At 39.4% G+C, this 20,218-nt stretch overlaps 1 protein-coding gene across 1 annotated transcript; it reads left to right on the top strand.

Annotated features, from left to right (window-relative positions):
- Positions 1–184: 184 nt before the first annotated feature.
- On the top strand, positions 185–20,218 carry scn1laa (sodium channel, voltage-gated, type I-like, alpha; the record flags this gene model as incomplete). Its single annotated transcript, XM_079230622.1, has 26 exons — positions 185–457; positions 806–936; positions 1,115–1,195; positions 1,284–1,412; positions 3,506–3,597; positions 4,653–4,889; positions 5,319–5,382; positions 5,526–5,667; positions 7,258–7,464; positions 8,297–8,566; positions 9,773–10,144; positions 11,177–11,309; positions 11,411–11,649; positions 11,762–11,935; positions 12,028–12,384; positions 12,535–13,017; positions 14,648–14,780; positions 14,889–15,043; positions 15,327–15,500; positions 15,600–15,722; positions 16,686–16,970; positions 17,091–17,147; positions 17,750–17,891; positions 18,037–18,134; positions 18,241–18,511; positions 18,632–20,218. 26 exons carry the CDS (start codon positions 185–187, stop codon positions 19,822–19,824), a joined length of 6,015 nt encoding a protein of 2,004 aa, XP_079086748.1. The 3' UTR covers positions 19,825–20,218.

The following is a 20,218-nucleotide window of genomic DNA, read 5'->3' on the forward strand; positions in this document are numbered from 1 at the left end:
CAGTTATAATCTGCCAATCAAATTTTGCCTCCAGACTTTTTTTTTCTTCCAAAAAACAATAACATTTCATAATGGAAATAACTCAGATATTAACCTCCAATCAGAGCTCATTATCTGTTCTGACCCCACAGGCCTTTCTCATGTTAGTGGCTAGCTGTTCACTCTGAAGGCGCAGGATGAAAAGATGGCACAGCTGCTTGTACCACCAGGTCCAGACAGCTTCCGCCCCTTTACTCGTGAGTCCCTCAAAGCCATCGAGAGACGTATCACAGAGGAGAATGCAGAGAACGCCAAGAAGCCCAAGGCCGAGAAGAGAAAACAAAGTGATGAGAATGAGCTCAAGCCCAGTCGTGACCTGCAGGCGGGCAAATCCCTCCCTCTTCTGTATGGGGACACTCCTAAAGGCATGGTGTCGACACCGCTGGAGGACGTGGATCCCTACTACTGCAATCAGAAAGTACGTCTGCTTGATTTCAAACTTGAGCATGAAGTCTAAACACACATTTAGCTTTTTCTTAACTGTGTTAAGACGTAAATATTATTTGTTGCACCTAAATGAGGATTCTCTCATCTGGAACTGCATGCAGCTGTTAACCAGGAGCGTTGAATTTTAGATAACAGGAAGACCAGGACAGTAAAAAGATGTATATGACGTTCATCAGCAATATACAAAATGTGATCAGTGATCATCAAGTACTCTTTGATTAGTAGTTGGAAGTGGCCGTATGATACCATCATTTATTATTTGTGCAAACTATAATTAGATATTGCAAGTCAGCCAAGAAGTCTTTTTTCTTTCTGTCAGACTTTTATAGTATTAAACAGAGGAAATGTCATCTTCCGCTTCAACGCCGCTCCTGCCTTGTACCTCCTGAGCTCCTTCAACCTTCTTCGAAGAATATCAATAAAGATTTTGGTACACTCATATCCTTTCAGGTAGATCATAATCTGATAAGCATGAGTCATGTTTATGTTGAGCCCATAATACTATCCTATCCTATATGAACAGTTTCCATTGACAATTTTTGTGAGATTATGATCAATTATATAAAAGAGGTGTTAATTCCCGAATCAAATAAGTGGCTTCCTTGACAACTACCTGCAAATTGTTCAGTATGGTGATCATGTGCACTATCCTCGCTAACTGTGCAGTTATGACACTGAGTGGACCTCCTGAGTGGGCAAAGAATGTAGAGTAAGTTTCCCACAAATTACACATTGAAGTCCATACTCTGGATATATAAATATGAAAACGCAGTTTTATTTTTCATTTTTTCCAACAGGTACACATTCACCGCAATTTATACGTTTGAATCCGTCATAAAAATTTTAGCTCGAGGGTTCTGCATAGGGAAGTTCACCTTTCTAAGAGATCCCTGGAACTGGCTGGATTTCAGTGTGATTGTCCTGGCGTAAGTACAGTTACAATAATGTTTGAATGTTCTTCTTTTCCCCATGTGTTCCTTTGTTTGGACAACGAACCAGTTGAATGTTTTACTGGTTTCACTGTTGGTAACAAAAGCAACAGTTTTGTCAAAATGTGTTACTATTTGTTCTAACTCACAAATGCTCCAACTTCTATTGGACACAGGGTATTAATCTCCTCCAATCACGAGCACACATTTTCCTACTGAATATATGTATAAGCGTAGCTGGCCAATCAGGACATGCCTACCCGAATGTGTGCGGACCCCACAGTATACAAGACCCCCCTGTCTGCCATCACACTCTATACACAGGGTGGCCGGCTTTGCTCAGTGGGGTGAGTGTCAAGGGCATATGTACGCCGATAACTTGGTCTTGTCTGCAGGGGTATTTCTAGAGAGATTCGATTTCTTTCCTCTGTCAGAAAGATTCGGGGGTTAGACCAACAATTTTCCCGGCTAAAGCCCAATGCTGACAACGCCACTGCTTGTCAGTTCATACTGTTCTCTGTCTTGGACATGGCTGGCTCCTTTTCAGGGTTTGTACGACACAGGACTGCTGTGTCAGTTGTGTGTCAACATGTCTCCGTGCTCCTTGATGAACCGTGCAATGTGTTGTTGGCTGTGAGCTGATCGTCTTTTGACCCATGCAGAGTTCAGGCCATGGCTCTACCCGGTTCAGTTGCGTACGACCTGGGTTGGCTGGGGCCCCCTACTTCTCCTCTGTGGCGACCTAGATTATAAACACAAAGGGCTGTGGCGACTAACCTTTAGTCGATCACAGTCAGTGTGGTCGATCACAGACAATGTAATGTCAAGGTAGAGTGTGCATTCAACAGGCTTCACCCACTGAACCCATAGAGTCCAGTAGAGGGCAGAGCCTGTGTGTGATAGAACACAGGTTACGATATGGTAACCCTAGTTCTGTAAGTACAGATGTACCCTGCTCGCTGAAGAGGGTGTATGATAGTTTGGCAGCAATGTGTGCTGCATTATATACTGTGGGGTCTGCACATTTTCTGGTAGATGCATCCTGGTTGGCCGGCTGCCTGCTTGTGATTGAAGTAGAGTTTTACCCGTAGAGTCCAGAAGTGGACTCAGAGAACTGTGGCTACAATGTTATAACTTTCATTGCTTATTATTTATATATATTACCAGTTATTATTAAGTTCAAATACATTTTTGTAGGTATTTTTTATATTTCTTAGTGTAAACAAATCACAAACTAATACCTCCCTGTAGCCCATTTGTTCCTACTGAAGACGTCATTTGTTTCAAAACAACTCACATATAAATTGTCTAATTAAAAAAAAAGGCTGTATAATGTTCTAAAACAGCTGGACATTGGACAGAGATTTTGAACAAACATGTCTTAAACAGAAGTTAATAGTGGATTTTTTTAAGCAGCACCATTTTCAGTTGTGGATTAATACCACGACTGAAAACAAGGATAAATATGAAACTGAATTAAAATTATACCTGATAAACAAAAAATAAATCTGTGTTGAATTGACATTAAAAACACTATTTGTAAGCTTGTTTACAAGATATTTAGCTAAGGCTAATCTATAATGAGAACCATAAAGTGCATTCTTGGAGGGATGGGAAAAATAACACTGAATATAATCCTGAATGGAAATGCTATTGATTCTTCAGCCCATAAACTGGTTGGTTTGGTTGGTGAGTCATAGCAGCAGCATTGCTGATAGTCATTGCAATGAAAGAACATGTCACCCAGTGCAACAATGGGGTAACTTGTGTGTTTTTAATCAATTCTGTAGAAAAAGGCCTATGGTACAAAGGAACTTGTTGGTGTTGGTCTTTTTATGGGATTTGTTGACAATAAGAACAATAAAGAATATCCCCAGGCTTATCCTTTAAGTTTGTATCACATGGTGCATCTTATGCTCATCATTGTAACTTCAATATTGTTTTACCTTCACCAATGTGCATGCCTCAGTGTATACTTGTTCTGCTTCATCTGATACTGTTTGTACAAAAATGAAATTAACATTGTCTGCTTCAATCTATGTTGCATGTATTGTATCAATATCCCATATTAATTCTAAGTTTCCCTGCAGGTATGTAACAGAGTTTTTAAACCTAGGCAATTTTTCAGCACTTCGCACATTCAGAGTGCTAAGAGCTTTTAAAGCTATTTCAGTTATCCCAGGTAAGCATTAGAAGCAAGTGCATGTTAGTTAGCTTCTTGCACAATTTTCCCCGGCTGCCCCTCAAACTCCCCTCCTGCTGAAACTGTCATGACACCTTTCCCACCTTCCCACCTCCTTATCACAGATCGGTCACAGAGTTGTTTCAGCAATCTGAACATCCACAATCTGAAAAACTAACTTGGGTACCCCAGTGTCAGATCTTCAGGTCTTAAATTGATCAGTTCCTGAGTCCAGCTGTTTGAGTCTAATGCACAGTGTAGCCACTGAAATCAATAATCTCAAGCAAGCAGCAAAATTCAAGATTGAATGTGTGTTTTCCCACCTTGGGATCTACAGTGTAATAGCTATTTAGTTTGCTACTCTGTGAGATCTGTGCCATTTGCTTATGTGTTTCTTGCACTATTCCTGGTTAGCCATTTGCTCCTCTTTGCTTGTGGTTAATGAAGGCATCTGTGGTGAGGGTGTATCCCATTAATGTTGCATGTACATCATTACTTACATGCATGATCTTCATTTTCAGTGTTACTGTCCGATTACCAAATTGAGCCTCCATTTTCCCCCAAAAAATTGGTGGCTCAAAAATACTTTTTTTCTTGCATTTCTATTGTTTGTTATTAAAACATTGCGTAGCCTATAGTTGTGAAGGATATTTATCTCATGGCTTAAATTATAGTGGAAATAATAATTAAAGAGGAATGTTTTACTTTAAAGGGGAACTCCTAAAAGTGTATACATTAAAGTATGTGTAGAGGTCTTAAGGAGTACTTTGTAATAAGTGAAAAGGGTATATAAAGTCTATTGTTGCTTTATATAAAGGGAAAGGCGCAAAGTTTGTTAATGCAATATCTCTGGTTCTGCTGCGTTGACCTTTTTGATCAAAATGTTTCATTGTCAGTCCAGCAATGTTACAGAAGTGCATTGCTAAATCGGTGGAGTACTCTTTTAGAGAAAGTGCTCACTGGCATCACTTTTTATTGTTTTCACAAGCCTGCTGTTAACGTTGAGAGTGCCTTTTATTGATACTTTGAGTAACAAGTGATACTGTATCTGACAGGCCTGAAGACCATCGTTGGTGCGTTGTTCCAGTCAGTGAAGAAGCTTGCAGATGTGATGATTCTCACCATCTTCTGCTTGAGCGTCTTTGCCCTCATAGGGTTGCAACTGTTTATGGGCCATTTAAAGCAAAAGTGTGTACGGACACTTGTTAATTCCACCTCATCATACAATGGGACTGACATAAATGGAACAGAAGAAAGCAGTTTTGACTGGGAAGCGTACACGGTCAATAGGAGTGAGTATTTCACTTTCCTCTGTTCTACTTTGTGTTGCCGTTAACTTGATCCTGCTCAAAAAACAGCAACACAAAAATCATCAAAGATATTACCTACGTAAAGAATAAATGAGAAGTTACGTGATTAGGACTACTTGTCATTGACAAAACATTAGAAACTCTAGAAACACCATTCAATAAAATGCCGCCCGCCTACTTCAACAACACTACTCAACACAGCCTAAAAAAAGCCCATAGTTTTGAATTGACACCTTTCTGCCCCAGTGTCAACAAAAACGTATTACGTAGTATATATTACTATAATTATTTTTGTGGCACTCTTGTACTTCAAATTATAATCATATGATATTATGATTCATTGCCTGTCTTGGACTTTTTTGCAACGCCTGCTGACAAAGAAAAGTGTGAATTTCCTTCTTTTCCCATCAGGTAATCATTATTACCTTCCAGGCAAACGAGATCCACTGCTTTGTGGAAATGGCAGTGAAGCTGGGTAAGCTTATTCCCTGAGAAGACTTGATACAACATGTATATAATCCTTGTATGATGTGTCTGTTTCTGCATTAACACAACCATGCAGTGTGTATAGGGGGAAATACGATTCCTTCTGACCTTCACAGACTCTGTTTGTTGCAGGCACTGTCCAGAGGGGTTCACTTGCATCAGAGCGGGAAAGAACCCAGACTATAATTACACCAGTTTTGACTCCTTTGGTTGGGCATTCCTCTCTCTGTTTCGACTGATGACACAGGATTACTGGGAAAACCTCTACCAGCAGGTAAGCAGCGGAACGACTTGATCAACTTTTTCCAGACATTGTATAATACATAGTAAGGCATGAGATTTTCAGTAAACATGTAAATATACATGTATGTATGTTAATGAATGCTTTACACAAAATGAGAATACAGTAAGAGATAAACACATTAATTTATTAACAATTCAAATTCTAATCCAATGTAATATTAATAGAATAATAGAAAAGGTATAATAAACAGCATAACATCTATGACAATATGTCTTGACAATTACGCTGTAGCAACTGGCTTCCTAACTTAAGTCTAGGTGACATATACAGTGAGTTATAATAGTGTATTTTGTGTTATGAATGCACATACTGACCAACTACGTATTTCTAAAATGAAACCTGCATTGTCTTTTTTGTTGCTACAGTGAAATTATTTTTCAGATTGTTTTTTGGGTTCCAAGACAATTTCCTATTTCAAAACAGTGACCTGAGGTGATACTCTGCAGAAGGGACCCCACCTCTAAGATCTCTGATATGCAGTTGCTCCAGTTTTTTAAATGTTATTGCAAGATATTAAAAGGATCGAGGCAAAAATACAGTGTAATATGCGTAAAAATTAAATGCTATGTCAACATATAATTTGACCTGGTGCCAATATATATAGAGAGAAAGGTATGAGCTGTGGTATTTTTAACAGAGGTGTTACATTGCTTTGAACTTTTAATTTAGTGCAGATCTTCCTGTATAGCTCTGTTTTGCATGAAGCTAACTACTTAACCTTGAGTGCCATAATAAGTCTTTTTTTGGTCCTTTGGTTGCTCAGTGATCCTGTTAGAAGAGCGGTGGCTTGTTTAATGTCAGGTTGATGAAATGTTTGAACTCATGCGTGGTGGAGGATGCTGTCTTTGTCTGGCCTGCTTCTCTAAATACATAAAGAGGCAGTGTCTGCTGTGTTAAGGTGGGGCTCTGTCCAAGACAAAGCATTCTCACATTACAATGTTGGTATTAAAAGTGTTCAAACAAACCTCTAAAATGAAGTGCAGGTGCATCTTGGTCAGAAGGAACAACGATGAGTCCGTCTGTGACTCAGGCAAACACAACGTGAATGGCCTTAAAGGCAAATAGGTGTCCTCTGAATAGACTTGTTGTATCAGTAAGCAAACAGTAATACAACACTGCACTGTCTGTAATTGCATTACCTGTTTGGTACAACAAGCTATTTTATGTCAGTGTCTATAGGATCAGTGATCATATTTTGGCCTAATGCTGTCACTACAGCAAAGTTCACAGGTTATTTAATCTATTTCATTACCTTTTATAACATTTTAGCTATATGTTTCCAGAGAGCGTGAATAACATTAGCTAATCTAGACATTATTTCTGGAAATATATTGGTCACAAACAAATGGAGGGACATAAACATCTAAATTAATGCTGCTGCTTTATGGAGCGACAACATCTTAATGATAATTTACTTTGCTTACAATACATAGCAGAAAGCAGAACAATTATGTGAAATTAACTAGTCTGAAACCCAAAAAAGTAAGGATAAAAGAAAAGTGAATAATTATATTAAATATACGTATATTGAATAAGTATACTCCATTGTTTTTCTTCTAGACATTGCGGGCATCTGGGAAGCCCTACATGCTCTTTTTTGTGCTGGTGATATTCCTTGGTTCCTTTTACCTGATCAACCTGATCTTGGCCGTAGTAGCTATGGCCTACGAGGAGCAAAACCAGGCCACCGCGAAGGAGGAGTTGGAGAAGGAGGAAGAGTTTCAGGCCATGATTGAGCAGCTGAAACGGCAGCAAGAAGACGCTCAGGTACAGGACAATCCAAAATTCCCACTGATTCCAATTAAACAACATAAAGTTAGGATGCAGTTTACATTCTGAAATAAAAAATGGCTGATCCCAGTATTGCTAGAGGTAAAATCTGACAGTAGTGTTAAACCAATAAGCAGATCAATAAATGATTCAACAGTTCTCCACCAGAACTTCAGGCTTCAGACCTTAATGTTGGAAAGTTAATGTTACCCAAAACATATTGAATACAAAATAGTAAATTAACTTTGTACTTAATAGCTAAAAGGTTTTATAGAGAGGTGAAATATTTTTGCTGATTTATTAATATGTAAATAGTATTTTACTGTTGTGGTAGAGCCAATTAGGCTATTTTGGATGTAGTTTTTTTTTAATGTATTTTTAATCTGTATATTACTAATATCTCATAACTAAAGCTTCCAAATAAATATAGTTGAGTAAAAACTATAAAATTTCCCTCTGAACTCACAAATGTGTACTACATTATACCATTTTCCTCGGTTGCCAAATGCCAATCAAATTTAAAAGTTGCTGGACAAAAGAGACCTTTTTGTTTGGATTTCTTTACCAGTGTGACTTGCGCCACAGTACGTGGTAATTCATCTGCATCCTAAAAATGATCCCCTACAGACCTACAGTGATTATCATGTTGATGCTTTCTTCCAAATAAGATGCTATCCAGCCATTGTGTGTTTTTTATAACAGATATATTCTGTTTCCTCCCATCCTGGAAGATAAGTCTGGCTGCAGATTGTAGTTAAATGACTTTTGACACTGTTGTGAGCAAAAATTAAACAATTTATCATGAGATGTTCCCTCTTTCCTCTTCTAGGCAGCAGCAACTGCAACTGCTGCAGAGAGTGGGGATGCCAGCGATAAAGTCACTGGCCCTGAGAGCTCCTCTGACACCTCCAAGCTTAGCTCCAAAAGTGCCAAAGAGAGACGCAACAGACGAAGAAAAAAAAAGGAAGAGGAGGGCAAGGTGGCTGATGAGAAGGATCCTAAATCTGAGACACAGGAGAGTATAAGGACATCTCACTGCCGCTTCTCTGTGGATGCAAACCAGCTCAACTATGACATGAAATGCTCATCCGCACATCAGGTTCAGTATTATCTGTCAGTATGATTTGTCTATGAAAACAGCGATATTCCGCAAACTATGTATCATGCCCTGCTTTCAGCGTATTATTTTCCTTGTCAACTTCAAAGACAATATTATGCAGTGCTTTCCCCATAATTTTTTTGTTGTGTGTCTACATTACGGTAATTCTGAATCAGTCAAGAATAATAACATTTAGATAATTATACATTTCATTTTAATACCTAAACATTATTTTCAGTTTACAATCGCACCAAATTACATTTCCATAAACTATAATATTCAATGTCAACCACTCGTATTTCAGAACGACACACACCCTTGATATTGTAGAAATACTGACTCATCTACAGACAGACAGTAACAGTGCTTGAAATAAAATAAAATAAAAGAGAGCACCAGGAGAGTCTGTGATAACTGTTCCGGCAGATATGTTGAAAGTTCTTTCAATAAGAAGACTCGCTGGCTTTCGACAAGCTCTTTGCAGAGCTCTCAAAATGAGTGACAAGCGAGGAGAAGCAAATGGATAGATAATGGGATTAAGTTTACATTACATCCGCCAATAGTTGTGAGCAATTCCAATGTCATACCAAGTGTTGGATTGGTGAATATCTATTATGTGATATTTATCATATTAGCTGACTAATCCTTCACGAGTCGCTGAATCATTTTGTAATTACTTTCATGCATGCAATTTAGACCAATGCAATGTTTCATTCTCTGCTATCACCACGACATTGATTTCCTTCTCATCATAACCGGTATTGTCATTGACATCATTATCATCATCACTATCACCATAATCATCTTCTTCTTTGTCATTATCAACTTCTTATACCAATCATCATCAAGATGCATTTTTTATTTTACAATTTCCCTTCTTACAAAGCTTGTCATTATCCTGAACACCATCATCAACATCACCAGAATCATCATCATCATCTTTTACCTTTTGCTTCTTCATCATCATCATGATCATCATCCTTACCATTCCTAGTCATCACCAACACTTATATTTTGCAGTTGCCTTTCAGTCCTCACCGGCATCATTATGACCATCATCATCCTTATTAGGCAATTTTATCATCACCTCAACACAGAAATCACTTTTATGTCATTTGCCCATATGACGATCGCTATCATCTCCGTTCTTTCCTCTTTACGATCAGCATGTAAACGGAAGAACTGAAGAATATCTTTCTCTCCTAGTCCTTTCTGAGTTTTCGTGGACCCCTCTTCTCATCCAGACGGAACAGCAGGACCAGCCTTTTCAGTTTCCGAAGCCAAGCGCAGGACATGGGCTCAGAAAATGAGTTTGCAGATGATGAGAACAGCATTTTCGAGGACAACCTGAGTCGGAGGGGCTCTTTTTTTCTTCCGAGGGGTTGTGATCGACGCAGCAGCAGTATGAGTCAACGCAGTTTCTTGTCGCATCTCCTACTTTCACCCAATGGGCTCAAGCACAGCTGTGTAGACTGCAATGGCGTTGTTTCTCTCGTGGGTGGGAATTCACTCCCATCGTCACCTGTGGGGCTCCTTCTGCCTAAAGTGACGGTAGATATGGCCTCCACTGGAGACAACGTAAGAAAGGCTTGTCTATCCCAAATAGCCCTATTTAATTTTCTTTAGCCTATAGCCCATAGTTCTATCCATTTAGTTTTTCTTTGTCCTTTTCTCACACTGTGCATTGTACTGGGTACTATCATGTGAAGGATATTGTAACAGTAGCACAAAATTCCAAAAGTACCAAAGTCTATGATCATCCATGCAACAGCTGTCGAAATATTTAACTAAAATCCCAAACTGCAGCTAGCATAAAATGCAAGCAATCAGAAGTGCAGTCAGAGTGCAGAACCCATGCCAGGTGGGCACACCTCAGCTCCATCTCAGCTCCGATTCACAGGCATCACCGCGACTTGAAGCATTTATTTAGGCTTCAAACAATAAAGGTGAGCAAACAGTTTTCCCTGACTGTGTCTCTGGCCGCAGAGCAGCGGCCCAGCGGCAGCTACACACTCAACTGTGTGATCATTTGTAGTAGCGATGAATGAAGACATTTCCCAAAAATATTTTTCAAACTTTGACGATGAATTTACTTATATTTTAACCTCTTAGCGTGCTCAACTTTATACTATTACTATATCTAATTAAGTGGAGCAACATTTCAGTGACACTGAAGGGGAAGCAGCGCACAAGGCTAACCTCCACCCTTGTTAGGCACAAGAGCCATGGTGGATGTAAAGATAACTTATGTGGTAATGCTGTTTTGATGGTCAGAAAAGACAAAAACTAGTGTCTTACAGTTACACTTTTGTTTATTGATCCACACTGGTTGTCAAGCATAACTGTGGTTTCTGACCATCTGACAGGGTGCCAATAGTGTGCCACGTTATCGCGTACTGTTGAGCTTTACTGTACGATTTCCTTAGAAACAAATAACTTTTGAATGCATAATTTCCTTTCAAAGTGTCTTCCTTTTACTTGTACAGCTTTGCATTGTAATTCAAAACACTGACACTTGCATTCACGTTTGTAGCATCTGTATATCCATGGTAAGATGTAACTTATTCTCTGTGGCACATTTGCATCGGTAACAATCGTTTCTATCTCCAGGCTGACACCACTGACTCAGAGTACAGACAGGCCAGCGAAGGAACACACCAGGAGTTTATGGACCTCCTCGAGGGCCCAGAGGCCAGACAGAGAGCTCACAGTATAGTTAGTGTCATAACCAGCACTATGGAGGGTAGGTATCGTACACCATGGCATGAGTATCACATTTTGATTTTTAGTATTGAAAAGATCATTGTGATTTTCAGATGGAAATATTTTTTCTGTTTCCATCAGAGCTGGAAGACTCGAGGCAAAAGTGTCCTCCTTGCTTGAACGATTTTGCCCACACTTACCTCATCTGGGAATGTTGTCCAGCATGGCTGAAGATCAAGAAGCTGGTTAAACAAATTGTGATGGATCCATTTACGGACCTATTCATCACCATCTGCATTGTACTCAACACAATGTTTATGGCCATGGAACATTATCCAATGAGCGATAATTTCTTCATCATGCTGTATGCGGGCAATGTGGTAAGTAGATTGTAATTGTAGAATAATAAAATGTTAATTTTCTGCCCCTATTTGGCAAAATAGTTATGATGTTTATTAATGTTCAGCATTTTGGAATTTTGTTTTTATAAAGATATTCACTGGCATCTTCACGGCTGAAATGGTCCTCAAGATCATTGCTTTGGACCCATACTATTACTTCCAGGAGAAATGGAATATTTTTGATGGAATCATTGTCAGTTTAAGCGTGATGGAGCTTTTTTTGGAAGATGTGGCTGGCATGTCTGTTCTGAGGTCATTCAGATTGGTAAGTCTATGTGTGTCATATAGCTAATATGTTCAGGTGCATTTTGTGCGCCGACAGATTTTAAATGATATGTTTTTCTTTTGTTTTTACAGCTGAGAGTATTCAAGTTGGCTAAATCGTGGCCCACACTTAACACACTGATCAAAATAATTGGTAATTCAGTGGGGGCTTTGGGCAACCTGACGCTGGTGTTGGCCATTATCGTCTTCATCTTTGCTGTGGTCGGTATGCAGCTGTTTGGAAAATACTACAAGGACTGTGTGTGTAAAATCTCGACCGAATGCACACTTCCCCGTTGGCACATGAATGACTTTGCTCATTCATTCCTCATTGTGTTCCGAGTGCTTTGTGGAGAGTGGATAGAGACCATGTGGGACTGTATGGAGGTGGCTGGGACCCACAAGTGCATCACTGTCTACATGATGATCATGGTTATTGGAAACCTTGTGGTACATCATCATCTCTTTTAGTCAATTCATGAGTCCAGCTTGTCTAACCCATGAATGAGTGTTATAGCTACACAAGTTTTGTTGTTGTCATGAAGTACAATAGCTAAAAGAGTACGCAGTCTTACGTGAAGTCATGTCATCATCTGATAGGTGCTGAACCTGTTCCTGGCCCTGCTGCTGAGTTCATTCAGTGCTGACAATCTGGCAGCGAACGATGATGACAGCGATATGAACAACTTGCAGGTTGCCCTTGGACGGATTCACAGAGGCATTGCCTTGGTCAAATCTCTGCTTCGAAGCAGCTGCAACAGTGTCTGTCTCAGGAGGAAGAAGAAAGGGAAGGGTGAGGACAAATCTCTGGATGAGCTCCACAAACCTTTAGGGCCGAATGGTATCCCCAACAGTACCATCAAAGACTTTCCTAAGAACGGAAATGGGGATGTGACCGGAGTGGACAAAAATGGAGACAACAAGTACATAGTCAGCAGCAAGAGTGATGATTCTATAATGTCTTTCATCAACAATCCCAGTCTGACTGTCACAGTTCCTATTGCTGTCGGAGAGTCTGACTTTGAAAACCTCAACACTGAGGACTTCAGCAGTGCCTCGTCGGATGCAGCAGGATGCCATGTGGTAAGGATGCTCTTGTGGATTGGTCCATTTGGTCTCTCAGAGTGCCTTTAAAACCTTTAAAGTTGTTACAGCTATGTCACTGACGTTAATGATGTGTGATAGATGACCATGGATTTCAATGTTGGTTGTGGTTCTTGACAAACATATCTGTTGTTGTGGCTAAGTGGTTTGATCTGCCGTAGTAGTCACGTTGAAGCACTTTGCCCATAGTCCATGGAAATGAGGTATGAGCGTGTGATGTGGCGTTTTCCCTGAATATCCTATATACCATGGCCCTTTAACGGGGAGAGGCCATATAGACAGGAAAATGTAGATTACATTATGTGCCATTTAAGCCTGAGTGCTTGGAAGCTGAATCCTCCTCTTAGGGGGGCTCTTTGTGCTTTGCACTGGAGGAAAGCTCAGTGTGAAAGGAAAAAGATGTCTATATGATTCTTTTTGCTTTACTATGTGAATTTACTTTTTCAAATTTGGTATCAAATGAAGATTTGTAAGTAAAGTTGTTCCTGCTTGCTTGCTGCTTTTTTGCAGATGCTCTCAATGTTTTAGAAGAATTTTAAGTTTTCTTTCATTCTCTGGGGTTTTGAGATTTTTGTAATTTTGCAATTGCAAGGCATTACCTAACCAGGATATGTGTCATTTAAAAATAGCATAGTGGTTTTCTGATTTCAGCCCATGAATACATAAAGGCTTTCTGCAAACCATGCGTTTAGATATTGCAATCACACTAAAGGAATAGTATATGTAATGGTCCACAGTTTACTTGTGAGTTTGCTGAAGTGCATCTGACAGAAATAGAATGGATGGGTTGAAACACAAACCATCAACACATTGACTTTAGTGCTCGCAGTATACTTACATGCTTACATCATTCCCTGCAAGACATCAGCTGATCCCAGGCCAGCCAAGTGATCCTGCATTCTCCAGGAAAGCATTCAAGCTGTTTGCATCTCCCAGCTATGAGGAGACACGCCCTGTAGAAAGCAATACTGAGGGAGAGACCATGTGGCTACTGCACAACACCGCCAGGCTGCAAATCTCTTATGATACTTAGATCATTCTGACTTATTAAATATATTTAGTTTTATATATTTCAAAGAACTGGCTGTATACAACAAATACTGTGCTTATTTTGTGTGTCTCTAGATGGCAAATATTTGACAAGTGTGATGTTGGCAGACAGTTGTATTTAACCTTTTAAATAACTTATGTAATAAAAAAAAAGTAAATCTCATCATGTTTGGTATAATGTCCTGTCTTTGAGAGTCTGGTATCTTCTATGAGAGACAATACTAGCAGCTGTAATGTAGACTTTTAATTACTTTCTCTGTTGACAAGCACTCAACCGGTGTTCTGCTGTCAAGCCAATGAGGATGTCCGAACGTTTTTCTTTTTATCATTATTATTTAGACATGCAGATGCTTTTTCATTTTAACATTTAGAGATTGAAGATCTTGGGGTTTTATGACTGATGTTGATGTTTTTGAATGAAAATAACTTATTTTTGAAGAGATATGGAGTGGATGAATTGTGTTGACAGACAGGTACTCAGCATGCCAGCCCCTTATATTTGCCATGGCTCTGTTATGTTTGCTCATTGAACACCGGTTTTATTTGGCTTTATCCACAGATTGTAGAGGACGATGGCCAGCTCAGCTCCTCTGAGGGCAGCACAATAGACTTTGGGCCAGGCGGGGAGGGAGGAGATTCTGTAGACTTTGAATTGGAAGAAGCTATGGAAACTGACGCCTGCTTTACTGATGGTGAATACTATATAACCACCACTTAACCCTACTATGGCCTTGGTGTTAATCTAATACTCCATATTACACTGACTGGTAAATCACCATCTCCCCTTTGTCTCTACTCAGGCTGTGTGCAAAAGTTCCAGTGTTGTCAGGTAAATGCAGAAGTGGGCTGGTGGAAGGTGTGGTGGATGCTGAGAAAGACCTGTTACCGGATCGTGGAGCACAACTGGTTTGAGAGCTTCATCATCTTCATGATCCTGCTTAGCAGTGGAGCACTGGTAAGACGGGAAGACAAATGTCGATACAGTTGTTTTTGAACACCTGATTTATTTGGGGGCTCTCATGTATTTACATATTGTGTCTGGCATCTCTCGCCAGGCAGTAGATTCTAAAACTGTTGTTTTTAAAGAACATTTTGTTTTTTTATTAGCGCAGTCTAACAAATATAGAACAGTTTTCATTCTCTGTAAAGTAAGGTAAGGATGTTAAATAAGATGTATTTACTTTGTATTTGTATTCATATGTGCAATGAATTACTCACTGTCTTCTTCACACATCCAGGCATTTGAGGATGTCTACATTGAGAAGAGGAAGACCATTAAAACAGTGTTGGAATTTGCAGACAAAATCTTCACCTACATCTTCATTCTGGAGATGTTACTGAAGTGGGTGGCATATGGATATGCCAAGTATTTTACAAATGCCTGGTGCTGGCTGGACTTTCTCATTGTTGATGTAGGTAGAAACACCTCTGCTTACTCAGAAAGACACGTACACTTTAAGCAATGCTTAGGTTGCTGGTTCTTAAGACATTTGTTTGTGCATGTTTTATAGGTCTCACTGGTCAGTATGACAGCCAATGCCATGGGATATTCTGAACTTGGTGCCATCAAGTCTCTGAGAACCCTGCGAGCTCTGAGGCCACTGAGAGCCCTGTCACGGTTCGAAGGCATGAGGGTAAGAGTCACTGGATTGACACTGTCACCAGCTCACTGCACTGGTACAGAGTAAAAGTCTGCAAAAAGCAGCATAAAGCTCTATAATTTTGCAAAACCTAGTGAGCAGATACCCCAAACATGTGTTGCTTGTAAATAAAGCATTCCTGTCCTTGCCTAATCCTCTTTATCCCGATGTTTGTCCTCAGGCTGCCTCATACATTTGAATGACAACATTTGTTATTGTTTATCTTATTTCAATTTAACATCTAATTATGCGCCACAAATTTGTGTTCAATGAGAATATTGATACCACTGTCATATCTGTAATTAAAATGTGAAGCTAAAGCCAATAGATGGTTAGCTTAGCTTAGCATGACAAGCAGTATGGGTAATTCAGCCTGTCTCTGTCCAAAGGTGAAAATGGTTTGCCATAATTGCCTAATTTGCCTTATTGTACACGTTATGTCTCAGTTGTTTAATCTGCATAAAGACAGAAGTGTAAAAACAAGAAGGGAGTTATGTGTGCTGCTATTTTTTGTCTGGGAGCAGTGACTTGCAATCTAAGGGGGAGTGTTGTCGGCTTCTGAAATCATTGTGGCATGTATTGATTGTTGCTTTTATGTTGTGGTGTTCTAGCTCTTTAGAGCAGTGTTACGACAGTGTTAAGACAATGGTTACTCCTGTAGTAGCTAATGAATTTCCTCATTTGCATGAACAGCTTTTCAAGTGCACCAGAAGTGCTTTATTAGTTTGCAATATCATTTTACTGAAGAAAAATGCAGAAAATGACGCCATGCCTGTTCTGTTCTGTTTCAATGTTTCTCTAAAATGTAGTTGTAAGCAAAAATGCACCTTTCTCCTGTCTTTGAAACATTTACTCTTGTGTTTTCCTATTCTTACCATTACTCGAGGAGTGTTGTGCGTCAATTTTACAGCCTGTGATTTCTGCTGTACAGATGTATGTCTATGTGTTGGTGTGCAGGTGGTTGTCAATGCCCTGCTTGGAGCCATTCCTTCCATCTTCAATGTGCTGCTGGTATGTCTCATCTTCTGGCTTATCTTCAGCATCATGGGAGTCAACCTATTTGCAGGAAAGTACGGCCATTGTGTCAACACAAGCTCTGGATCACAAAATAAGGATTACCCGACATCAGATGTGAGAAACAAAACAGACTGTGAAAGATTGGGCAAAGATGTTGCTCGTTGGAAAAACGGCAAAATCAACTTTGACAATGTTGGCATGGGTTACCTTGCACTGCTGCAAGTGGTAAGTAACTGAGCATAAGACAATTGTTGATTTTGCTTGTAAATACATTGTTTGCTGTAGCAATGTAAAGATACAAGTTCTATACAATATTTTTTGTGGATATTGTTCATTTCTATAAAGGCTACATTCAAGGGCTGGACGGACATCATGTATGCTGCTGTGGACTCTCAAAGCAAGGTAATCAAAATGTACTTTATAATTTCTCTTATAATATCACAATCATTTAACAAATGATAACACTTAATCCGCTATTGGCTATCTATCTAAGGGAACATTGAAAATAGCTAAATAAATAAAAACATTTAAAAATAAATACAATACACAACATGTATTTGCTTTTTGTCTTTTAAGGAATTAGGTGACATTAATTTAGTTTTTTTTTTTTTAGATGGAGACACATTGGCAAAATGTAATAACAATAAACAACAATCAACAATCAAATATGGCAGCTTGCTTGCTTTAAACTATGATGCTCTAAGCACCCTGCAAGCGTCAGTTGTTTCATTCATTCTCCTTTTTTTCTAAAATTATAATCCGCGTTCACAGGGATCAATTTGGTTAGGTTTGGCAGCAACACTACTTGGTTAGGTTTAAGTGTTTCAGTGTTATTCATTAAAATACTTGCAGAGTACATTCAGTGTCAATTCTTTGGCTTGACCTTTAACCTGTAAACCCATTGTAATACATAATAGCTACCACTAGGAGTGCTATTTAAACCTAGTTTTCTCACAGTTATAACCTTATTGTACTAATGTATCCATTTTCTGTCACTATTATAGCGAGACGAACAACCAGAATATGAGATCAACCTGAAGATGTACACGTATTTTGTTGTTTTCATCATATTTGGAGCCTTCTTCACACTCAATCTCTTTATTGGTGTCATCATAGACAATTTCAATCAGCAAAAGAAAAAGATAAGTATCAAATCTGCTTTCTAAAAGGTTATGTATTTTGACTTGCTATTCTAACCGAAATGCAATATGTAATAGTATTACTTTTAGTTTGTCTTCTCATCACCTTTGCTGTGATTTAACATGTCTCAAATCCCATGTTTACTTTGGAGGTCAAGACATCTTCATGACTGAAGAACAGAAGAAATACTACAATGCCATGAAAAAGCTGGGATCAAAGAAACCACAAAAGCCTATTCCTAGACCATCAGTATGTAACTTTAATCATGACTGCATTGAATCTGTATTACAAATCCAATCCTTTTTTCATGGCACCCAACATGTACTTGTGTTTCTCTGCCTTCTGTCTATTTCAGAACATAATTCAAGGATATATCTTTGACTTCATCACAAAACAAGCATTCGACATAGTAATAATGGTCCTAATAGTGCTTAATATGGTAGCCATGATGGTGGAAACTGAAGATCAGTCTGTGGAAATGGACAAGATTCTCAAAGACATTAATACAGTTTTTATTATAGTCTTCACCGGAGAGTGTTTGTTGAAGATGATTGCACTTCGCCATTACTTTTTCACAAACGGTTGGAATGTATTTGATGTTATCGTCGTCGTCCTGTCAATCATTGGTATGACTCGCTTCTGTTCACTGCAGTGCTCAAATAAATTCCCATCATTCACTTTGTCAGTATATGGCTGTGTATTGTTTACACTCTGTTTAATAGGTTTTTCTTGCTTTCTTTCCATAGGCATGTTTCTCTCTTCACTGATCGAGAAGTATTTTGTTTCACCAACCTTGTTCAGAGTCATTCGCTTGGCCCGGATTGGCCGTGTCCTCCGCCTCATTAAAGGTGCCAAAGGAATCCGCACACTCCTGTTTGCCTTGATGATGTCACTTCCGGCCTTGTTCAACATCGGCCTCTTACTCTTCTTGGTGATGTTTATCTATGCCATCTTTGGCATGTCCAGCTTTGCTTACGTCAAAAGGGAAAACGGCATTGATGACCTTTTCAATTTTGAGACATTTGGCAACAGCATGATATGCTTGTTCCAGATCACCACTTCAGCAGGGTGGGATGGCCTACTTGCTCCCATTCTCAACAAACATGAAGATGATTGTAACAACAGCACAGAGCATCCTGGCAGTCGTGTGAAAGGAGACTGTGGGAATCCTCCTGTGGGCATCGCCTTCTTTGTGAGCTACATCATCATCTGTTTCCTGATTGTGGTGAATATGTACATTGCAGTTATCCTAGAAAACTTTGGTGTGGCCACTGAGGAGAGCGCGGACCCACTAAGTGAGGATGATTTTGAAATGTTTTATGAGGTCTGGGAAAAGTTTGATCCTCATGCAACACAGTTCATGGAGTACAGAAAGCTGTCAGAATTTGCAGATGCTCTGGACCCACCATTACGCATAGCCATGCCTAACAAGATGGAACTGATCTCTATGGATTTACCCATGGTGAGTGGTGAACGCATCCACTGTCTGGACATTCTGTTTGCCTTTACAAAACGTGTTCTGGGTGAGGGTGGGGAGATGGACATTCTAAGGGGAGAGATGGAGCAGCGCTTCATGGCCTCCAATCCTTCAAAATTGTCCTACGAACCCATCACTACCACCCTCCGCCGCAAACAGGAGGACACATCAGCCACTATCATACAAAGGGCATTCAGGGAGTATACAAAGAAACAAGCTGCTACAAATCCCTCTGACACATCTAGGGATAAGATTGAAGAGGATGAAACACACATTGGCAAAGGGTATCTTGACCCGGGCAAACTCCAAGACATTTGTTGTGCCGAGAAAAGTGAACTGACACCTACAACAGCCCCTCAACCTTCAAGTAACAATGTGACAACAAATGGAAAAAACAAATATGAAAAAGACAAAAGTGAAAAGGAGGTTGAGGGCAAAGATGTCAGAGAGCAATATAAGTAAAATAATGCTGGAGATGCAACAAAGACATTTTAATTAATGACAAAATGTTTACAACCTTTGAAAAGTGAAAGTCCTCCATTGGACTCCCCTCTTTAGTTTGGATATCTATACCAAACTGACCATGCTTACTTGAGTCTAAAGGTTATAGTGTAAAATGGCTCATTCAGACTGTAGTTGGATATTGTTGGTGGTGTTCAGGAGCAAGGATGCCTGTTGGCAGTACAAGCTAAAGTGTTCTGAAGGAAACAGTAGTTAATGCTTTAATTTTTACTGCAGCTAGTTCTGCTATCCAGTGTCTTGCATTATTGTTATATCACTGACTGTTGTATTACTTTACCTACCTTTTATTCAGGCAGATTCTTTTTTTTTTAGACTATCATTTATAGAAATCATA

The sequence above is a fragment of the Taurulus bubalis genome (genome assembly GCF_910589615.1).
Source record: "Taurulus bubalis genome assembly, chromosome: 15".
NCBI classification, from domain to species: Eukaryota; Metazoa; Chordata; class Actinopteri; order Perciformes; family Cottidae; genus Taurulus; species Taurulus bubalis.